Genomic DNA, 9460 nt, shown 5'->3' on the forward strand with positions numbered 1-9460 from the left:
TTAATAATACAAGTAGAAGATAATGATCTAATGAAAATACTCAATCAAATAAAAAGACTTGATTTTTTTCCAAATACACATATAACATATTGCTTATAGAATAATTCTTTTTCAAATACATATATTGCTTGTAGAATAATGTTAACAATTTCTGTAACCGTTGCCTTATCTGAATAGAAATTTTTTCGTAATTAAAATTGATCAAATCTTCTTTATGATTAGCAATGTCTTAAGAGAGATCAAATGAATTAGTATTATCATTTGAAAAGTAATTATTAAAACAAAGTAATTATAAAACAAACCTAATGACTTCACATCTAAAATAGCTAGAAAAGTAGATTTTAAATACAAGTTAAAAAAATAAAATATTAAGGCCCCTCTCTTAAAGTTTCGCTTTAGACCTCCAATGTTGTTGAGTCGGCCCTGCGCAAGAGTGATATGGATGCTTGAGTTAACTTGTAGTTGAATTTAAGATGACAGTTGCCCATGATCAACTTTTTGACTGAAAAAATTTGGATTAACAGTTAAACAGATTTTAGGGTGATTTTGGACTTGTGCACAAGTTTTGGTTAAATTACAATGAGTCTAGGACAAGTTTTGGTAGTGGTGTGCACGTATTTGATGTTTTGATGTCATTTTGAGCATAAAAGGTACCACATGAAACAAATAAGCTAAAAATTGTATATTTTGATTGAATCATTAGATTAGTATCGTGATTTATCAAATTTTGAAGAGAAAGTTGCGCACATTTTACCTTGAAGGGCTTTTGTTGAGTTTTGGTGGATCCGCAAATCCAGAGTTTTGACCACAAATGTGGATAAAAATGCGGCAACCTCGAGTATATAAAAGACTTCTATGTGCGCTTCAAACACCAGATGAGAAATAAAAAAAATTACAAAAAAGACATTTGAAATTTCTGTATATTCAACATTTTGAGAACTAACAAGTTCGAATTACAGTGACTTTCAATGCGTTTTCTCATATAAGTATTGGATATATGATATATATATATCTTTTTTCTGATTTTGTAAAAATATAACTTATTTTTCATGCTTTGATTTTCAAATTTTGATGTGCAAGTTTAGATTTTAGCACTAAAATAATTTGAAGGTCAGTTCAAAGTCGATTTTTTTTAGCTGAAATTTCTGACATGATTTTCTTGAGGAATAGACAACTCTATTTTGGAAAAAGTTAACGGTTTTGACTTTTGACTTTAGGGGCTCAAGTTAATTTTTTGGGTCTAAGATAAAAGTATAACAATATGAGTGTTTGCAAAATAGTTCGTTTATATTTGTAGATTGAACATATTGAAATCCTTCTGAGACTTTGAGAAACGGAAATACTATTTTGTACTCGTTTGGATATTGAATTGAAGACATGTTTAGACTTTATTGACTCTATTGGAGTGCTTATTTTGGTGACTTATTAACTAACTAATTGATGAGATTTGAATAATGAAGGTCTCATATAAGTGAGGCAACGAGCACATATTTACTCTTGTTCTTTGATACCTCATTCAATTGTTGTAAGAAATTGTTCTCTATACTATTTATGTGCCTATGCATGCATCATACTTTCATGCTTAAAAGGTATAATACATAAACATGACCCTCAATTTGGCGTCAACTGACAACCATGACATTTAACTTTGGGTGTGCACGAGTAAACACTTAAACTTGTATAAAATTGAACAAATAGACACATATATCCTACATGGCACGCTACATGACAATTTTATGTCCTACGTGTATTATGTCATTTAGGATATGTGTGTCTACTTCTTCAATTTTATACAAGCTTAAGTGTCTACTTGTGCAAACTCAAAGTTGGAAGGCATAGTTATTCGTTGAAGCCAAGTTAATGGTCATGTTTATGTATTATGTATGCTTAAAAATGTGATAACTTATGCATGTCATACTCGATGAATCTTCTTTGAGAGAATGAGTGGATTTCATATGTTCATATCCTCAATTGGAATTGGACTACATATTTGCATGTAAAGTCTTTCATTTTGAACAAATTGTGCTTAATTGTGCTTTGATTGAATGAGTTTTAGATTCTGATTAGACCTTCTAAGCAAATCTTAGTGTAACCCTGTCCAATTAGTGTTGTTAAGGCATTGAGTCTGCATGGTGTACGGTGAGTTGTTGTCGAACAAAAGTTTGAAGTATAAGATGGTTACTATGTTTTAGCTACATTTTGGGTATCATTTCACATATATTTTGAGTAAAAATGATACGGATAAGCTAATATACAAGTGTTTGGGCTGAAACAAACTACAGAGGTACTTGTGTTCCACTTAAGGATTTGAGGTCTTATGGTGATATTCTACTTACATAGGTTAAAAATGGTTATGCGGGGCGGAGCGGAGCGAGGGGGTTGGGGTGGGTTGGAAATGAAAAAATAATTGTTAATGCAAGGTGGAGCAGGGCGGGTTAAAATTATTGCGGGTTAAGTTTCAACCACCCGCCCCACCTCATGGCCATTTGATTTTCAGCATCTAGGATACCATAACTCTAGTTCTTCGTAGATTAAAAATCATTCTCAAATACTCCCAACAAACCCTATTTGAAATAGTGATCATAATATTTGACAGTGACTATTTTATACATAATTAAAAGGCATAATACATAAATATACCATTTAAATTGATTTCAAATCACATTTATGCCCTTCAACTTTGGGTGTGCACAGGTAGACACTTAAACTTGTATAAAGTTGAACAAATAGACACACATGTCCTACATGACATCCTTCATGTCATTTTTTGTCCTACTTGGTGTCATTGGTACTGTGCCACGTAGGACTCATGTATCTATTTGTTTAAGTTTACACAAATTTAAATGTCTACTTTGTACATACCCAAGGTTGAAGGGTATAAATATGAAATGAGGTCAAGTTAAAGTATGCATTTATGTATTATGCCTAATTAAAAGGTGTAATTTGGGCGACATCACTACACCATCCTTCCTTAATGCAATATGCATTCTTAGACATTATGTCTTCCACCATATGAAAGCTCATAAGAATATATATTTATGTCTCTAAAGAAGTCAATTTTGCGATCACCTTTAATTCCACAAGGTATTGCTATTCGCTTCCTCAAATCTTCAAGCTCAGGCCAACCATCAGAAAATTTACCATATGATTGCATATTGTAAATTTTCGATGGTTCATTTCACGAAACTTTTGATTCAATATCCACTTCACAATCGGTACATCATCAATGAAATCGATCTGCTTAATCTAAAAAATTAAAGCATTTGGTATGATGTTTAATCCAAAAAATTAAAGACATAATATATAAATACGACCCTTAACTTGGTTTCAATTGGCAACTATGACCTTTAACTTTGTGTGTGCACAAGTCGACACTTAAACTTGTATAAAATTAAACAAATAGACACATTCATCCTATATGACACTTTACATGGCAATTTTGAAAATTTAACTTCCGTCTATCATTTGGGGCACAGTGAAGTTCCAAAAAGAATTCGTATCTACTCTTAAGAAATAATTGTGGAGGGGACCGTAAGCGTGAAGAATCGAACTCTGACCAACCAAAGTAAATAGATAACGAAAAGATTATTTCAATGTAATTTCCCCTTTTTGTTGTTGTATTTCTTTCTCTAAAAGAAACAAATATTGAATCATGACAATACCAGATATCCAAAGAGTACTACTCATGAAGGATACCAAAAAATATAAATAAGATCCATAGTTATGAAAGAGCCTCTGTGTACTCTTATTTAGAAACCTTAGAGGTGCCTTGGTAACACAAGTGTATGGTTTCATGATCTAAATTGTACATGTCTTGATTGATTTGAACCGATATCATTTTCACCGTCTGATTCTGCATCATCGCTGCTCTGACTCGAAAAACCACTAAAACTTACAGTCTTGGACTTGGCGTTCTTTTGTTGTCGATGATTGTTATTGTCTTTTAAATTGAATGTGTCCTTCTTTTCAGTATCGTCGTTTGAGATGATACTTTCAGAGCGTTTTACCTTGCTTTTACGTCTTGAGGTTGAGAGTATGGCTCGAGAGGATGACTTTATCTTGCTTTTACGTTTTGATTCCGAACTCCATTTGACAGATTTTGTCGGTATCCCTCCTCCAGGTTCAAGACTTATGTCTTCTTTCTCATTCTCTGAAGATCCTGATGTACTTCCGTATCCGTAATCAGAACTTGCTCCATCATCCTCATCACTGTCGAAAACATTTTTATTAATGTCAATTTTTTTATTGTAATGAACATTTTCTTGATCATCCTCACTGCTCTCATCCTCATTCTTATTCGGTAAGGCTTCGTTATCTGAACTCTTCTGCTCGTATTCATCGGTATTGTCTTTTTCAGGAGACGGTGGAGACTCAGGAATCGGTTCATCCACGTTGAGGGTAGTGAGAGCAGCTACGACATCACTGATTAAGGGACGGACTGATGGCTCTTCTTGTAGACACATGGCTGCAACTCCAACTGCCTGATTCAAACTTCTCTCAGGAAACTTGTTCTTAAGAAGTGGATCTGCCATTTCTCTGAACCTTTTAGGATTCCTGAAAATCGGTTGTGCCTATTCAATCACATTTCACAATCAGTCTCAAAATGACACAAATTTAACCAGTCTGATCAAAATATTGAAATGAGACAACTGCTTTCTCACCCAAGCAACTAAGTTTTGCTCCTCTGTGGGCCTTGTAGTATCCACTGCACGGCGCCCTGTAATAATTTCAAGTAAAACAACTCCAAAACTATATACGTCTGACTTGAAAGAGAGTTCACCGGATCTTTCATACTCTGGAGCAGAGTAACCATACGTTCCCATTACCCTCGGTGATATATGTGACTTATTCCCTCCACCTGCAAGCTTGGCAAGGCCGTAATCCGAGAGCCTAGGAGTAAAATCTTCATCTAATAGTATATTGGTAGTTCTGAGATCACGATAAATGATTGGCGGGTTGGCCTTTTCGTGTAGATACTCAAGTCCTTCTGCTGCACCTGAGGCTATCTTCATTCTGTTTTGCCAATCTAATGGCTTTTGATCCTCCTTAATATCTGAATAATACAATCAATTTAAGTAATATTTAAGAAAGCATAGGTGTAACAACTATATATATATATATCATGAGCTGCATTTACCAATTAGATGATCAGCAAGACTGCCCATTGGTCTGTATTCATAGACTAAAATTCTTTGATCTCCATCAGCACAGTATCCAATGAGATTAACAAGATTTTGGTGGTTAAGTAGGCTTAGCAATAAGACTTCAACTTGAAAGTCCTTGTTTCCTTGTGTTCCTGTCCTGTCTAGTTGCTTTACTGCCACAACCTATTTATCAGCAGTGGCAGAGCCAGAAATTTTATTAAGGGTGTCCAAGTGAGTTATATCAGATGGTGATGAAAAACAAAGATAATATATATAGATAGATTACTAGTATTAGAATAAAATTAGTTACCTCTCCTCCTTGAAGTGTTCCCTTAAAGACTCTTCCGAATCCACCTTCCCCTATTAGGCATTCTTGTCGGAAGTTCTTTGTTGCGCTTGCTAGTTCACGGAATGTGAAAGTTTTCGCGTTGCTGCTATCTCCATTTTCAACAGGAGAGCTACCTTGATCAGCGCAAATGTTGTTATTATTACCATTCTCACATGATGCTTTGTAGTTTTTTTCTGTGAAACATACAAGAAAAAAGCAAACATTATCATGTGTTAGGAAAAGTACACAAAGTAATTTGTAAGTTATGTTTAAAAAAAAAAAGAGGAAGATACCAAAATGTGGTGAGGAGGAAGGATGATCATTAGCAGGGCGAGCAACCGGGACAAGCTTGTCCTGTACCGGTGGCTCGTTTGTTTTCTTAGACTGGAAACAGGGGAGGCAACTCATATCATTGATGCATTAGCCCATTCATATTCATATTTAGAAAAGAAAATATATGATATATATTTTCACCTTATGTTTGAAGAATGGAGCTAGGGGAAAAAAAAGATGTTTATATCCTTTGAATAAATAGTAGTGTCATGCATGAAATGTTCACATTGAAAAACAAATTACACCTAAAAATGGTGGCATGGCATTTGGGAAGAGGGTTTTCCAGGTTGAAAGTTGCAAATTATTGAAGGAAAACAAATCATTTGGAGCATTGGCTCTCATGAATTTCCATCAAGATTTCTCATTATTAGTGGGAGAGAATAAAATAAGGGAGATTTGGATGGTCACCTCTTCATTGACACTTTTAACACAAATATACTAATAATATTTGCAACATCTTTTTTCCTTCCTACTATTTCTATCTTTGCCGTTTTTATGATTTTATTTTTATACTATCAATCAATGTGTGTTGTGGCAAGAGGGGGCAGCCATAACTCATAACTTCAAATTCTAAATTTGTCTATAGTAATCTACCCATTTTGACTTTACTAATTTCATTTTTCTTGAATAATGATTCATAATTATTTTTTAAATAGCCTAATAATATAAAAAGAAAATCACACATTAGTGTGCAAAAGTTAAATTGTTTTGGCAAATTAATTTGCCTAGTCTTTGAAATCAAATTCAATCATATCAACTCATTATTTTCAAATTTAAATTTAAATTTTTAAATATTATAGGAAAATAACTATAAGTTACAATTAATCTCATATCAAAATATTTTTTAAAATATACGCAATTGATGATATTGGTTAAAGTTCATATGATTTAACTTTTGAAAAACAAAAAAATCACATAAATCAAAAATCAAGGAAATAATAATCTTGTTATATTGTATATAAAGCTTATATTTGGCAATCCATCACGACTTGTTTAATTTGTGAAGTACTCCAAATTTTCTACTTTTAATTATGGATTGATCCATTACCATTTGTAAAAAATGATAAGGAAAAGGATTTGCCATAAGTGGCAAAAGATAAACGTTTTTTTTTAACTTGCTCATCTTTCACTGGGGCTTAAATTCATCATTTTCTTTTCGGAAAATGCACAAGTACACCCTCAATCTATGCCCGAAATCATAGAAACACACTTGTACTATATTAAGGTCCTATTACCCCTGAACTTATTTTATAAGTAATTTTCTTTTACTTTTCGGCCTACGTGGCACTAACTTGAAAAAAAAAGTCAACTAACGTTGGACCCACAAGATAGTGCCATATAAACCAAAAAGGGTAGAAAATTATTAATAATTTAAGTTCATGAGGTAATAGGACTTTCATATATTATAAGTGTGTCTCTAAAATTTCAGATATAAGTTGAGAGGATACTAGTACATTATCTCTTTTCTTTTGCCATAATTGAAATGTGTAAATGAGTTTATCCAATGATAAAAACTTTTTTTTGGCATAACTGAAATAGTTAAATGAGTTTATTGAATGATAAAAACTTAAAAGTTTGGAATAGTTTGAAGTGTATGACATGAAGGCAAACAAGTAACAAATATTTGAAATCTTTAAAACTATTATTTTAATATGGTGAGACGTTACTACCACTACACCAATAGTATAAATAATATTTCACTAGAGACAAACAACGCATGAACATGTTCACAGATTTCCTCAAATAAATTATAGAACTTTGTTTAGTCCCAAGAAAAATATTTTCATGCCCAACAACAAAATTCCTACGTGTAACGAAAAAATAATTACTTCTCAGTATATTCCTTACATGAAGGACTATTTTCGTTGTTATTTCATTTATGAAAGTCACCCGGCTCGTTTTGAAGGTGAATTATGCATGTATTAAAAGTAGATATAAATTAAAATTATGTTTGATAGTATTGTAATTACAATAAGTATGGTGTTTGACTACCGACTTCCGATTCAGTAGCTAATTCACATATCAATTATAAGAGAATTATGTATTATTTAGAGAAAATGGTTTGAAAAATATTTTAATTTTGGTCGAAGTTGTTGTTATGATATCAAATTTTATACTGAACAGTTTATTCCTACACCATTTAATAGTGTATTTTAAAGGTATGTATGTGCTCACATAGACACATTACTATTTATAATTATGCAATATTTTTTATGTCCACGTGAACACATTTATACCTATAAAATACACTATTAAATAGTGCAGGGGATAACTATTAAATAGTGCAGGGGATAAAAAGTCATTTTCAAAATTTGGTATTGTTATAACAATTTCGATCAAAGTTCGAATATATTTCAGACTTTTCCCCCTATTATTTATGGTAGGAAAAATGTGAAATAACTAATACTTATATAAATAACCAAATTCTACATGATTAAAATTTACATAATTAATTCGTGCTTCAATTTTAGCAGCAACACAATATTAGATGAGCCTATCTAGGGATATAAATACTATAATAAAGTTATTTATACCTTTATTGTATACAAATTTGTCTCCCGTACCCTTCAATTGGATGAAGGACCCCAAATTAATAAAAATAATTCAATTTTATTTAAATTACCCAATTTAAATCCAATCCAATACATGTAATCATATAATCCACTTCTATTCATCTCCATCTTCTAAGCTTTTTCTCCTTTCCAAAAAACAATCATAGTCATGGCAAAATAAAGTCAATATATAAAACAAACATAATCTCCAAAGCAAACATAAAGATAATAACATATAGAAAACAGATAAAGAGGCAATATGTCATCAAACTTTGAGAAAAAATTTATTTATACTATATAATAAAATTTTGATTCATTTATATCATTTTCGTTTGAGAAAAAAGCTCATTCATGCCATTATTTGTTAACTAAAGGTATAGATAAGACAAGCTTAGCTTTTAATGGATGATATAATGTTTCCTCAAAGTTCGATGACATATTTTAACCTTTGAACCTTTTTCATTTTAAAAATTAATTTAATCAATGATGTGACCGAATCATAATTAATCAAGTGCATAAAATAGTTTTGCGAAACCAATAGCATTTTTAGTTTACAGATAGTGACATGGATGAGCCTTTTCTCAAATACTAATGACATAGATGTGTCAAACTTATAGCGGATGATATAAATGAGTCTTTTACTTAAAGTTTGATGATATATTTGAGTCTTTCCCGGAATGATAATAATAACAATAAAATAATAAGATACAACCCTACAATATAGGGGTGACAAACGGTTGAATTTGGATGAGTTTAAAATGTTAAACAAAAATGGATAACTATCCAATCCGCCCATATTCTATGTGGGTAAATATGATTTGGATAATTAATGAATGGATTGATTATGAGTTACCCATATTTTATCCACATTGGATGAAGAATTAAAAAATAAATTTATATGCTTTTAAGTTTTTAAAGTAATTTTTTATTCTACTCACTTTCACCCCTGCCTCCAATTCACCCACCCCTAATTTTATTTTAATTTATTTTTTCTAATCCCGCACTCCTTCTAACCCCCCCCCCTCCACCTCCATACCCACCCTCATCCCCTCTACCCTCACCAAAACCCACCCACCCACACTTTTCTTTCTTAAAAAAACTAC

At 32.0% G+C, this 9460-nt stretch overlaps 1 protein-coding gene across 1 annotated transcript; it reads right to left on the bottom strand.

Annotated features, from left to right (window-relative positions):
• Positions 1–3570: 3570 nt before the first annotated feature.
• Positions 3571–6129, bottom strand: LOC107017246 (probable serine/threonine-protein kinase PBL25). Its single transcript, XM_015217512.2, has 5 exons — positions 5766–6129; positions 5455–5666; positions 5138–5327; positions 4662–5053; positions 3571–4571 (listed from the first exon to the last, which is right to left on the bottom strand). Exons 1-5 carry the CDS (start codon positions 5878–5880, stop codon positions 3792–3794), a joined length of 1689 nt encoding a protein of 562 aa, XP_015072998.1. The 5' UTR covers positions 5881–6129; the 3' UTR covers positions 3571–3791.
• Positions 6130–9460: the final 3331 nt, after the last annotated feature.

This window comes from Solanum pennellii, chromosome 4 (assembly GCF_001406875.1).
Source record: "Solanum pennellii chromosome 4, SPENNV200".
NCBI classification, from domain to species: Eukaryota; Viridiplantae; Streptophyta; class Magnoliopsida; order Solanales; family Solanaceae; genus Solanum; species Solanum pennellii.

Excerpts from the sequence above, each read along its gene's own strand:
- LOC107017246 (XM_015217512.2), bottom strand. The coding sequence starts at position 5,880 with ATGAGTTGCCTCCCCTGTTTCCAGTCTAAGAAAACAAACGAGCCACCG. Across the intron at positions 5,328-5,454 it reads GAACACTTCAAGGAGGAGAG|GTTGTGGCAGTAAAGCAACT; the intron begins GTAACTAATTTT and ends GCTGATAAATAG. Across the intron at positions 4,572-4,661 it reads AGCAAAACTTAGTTGCTTGG|GCACAACCGATTTTCAGGAA; the intron begins GTGAGAAAGCAG and ends GTGATTGAATAG.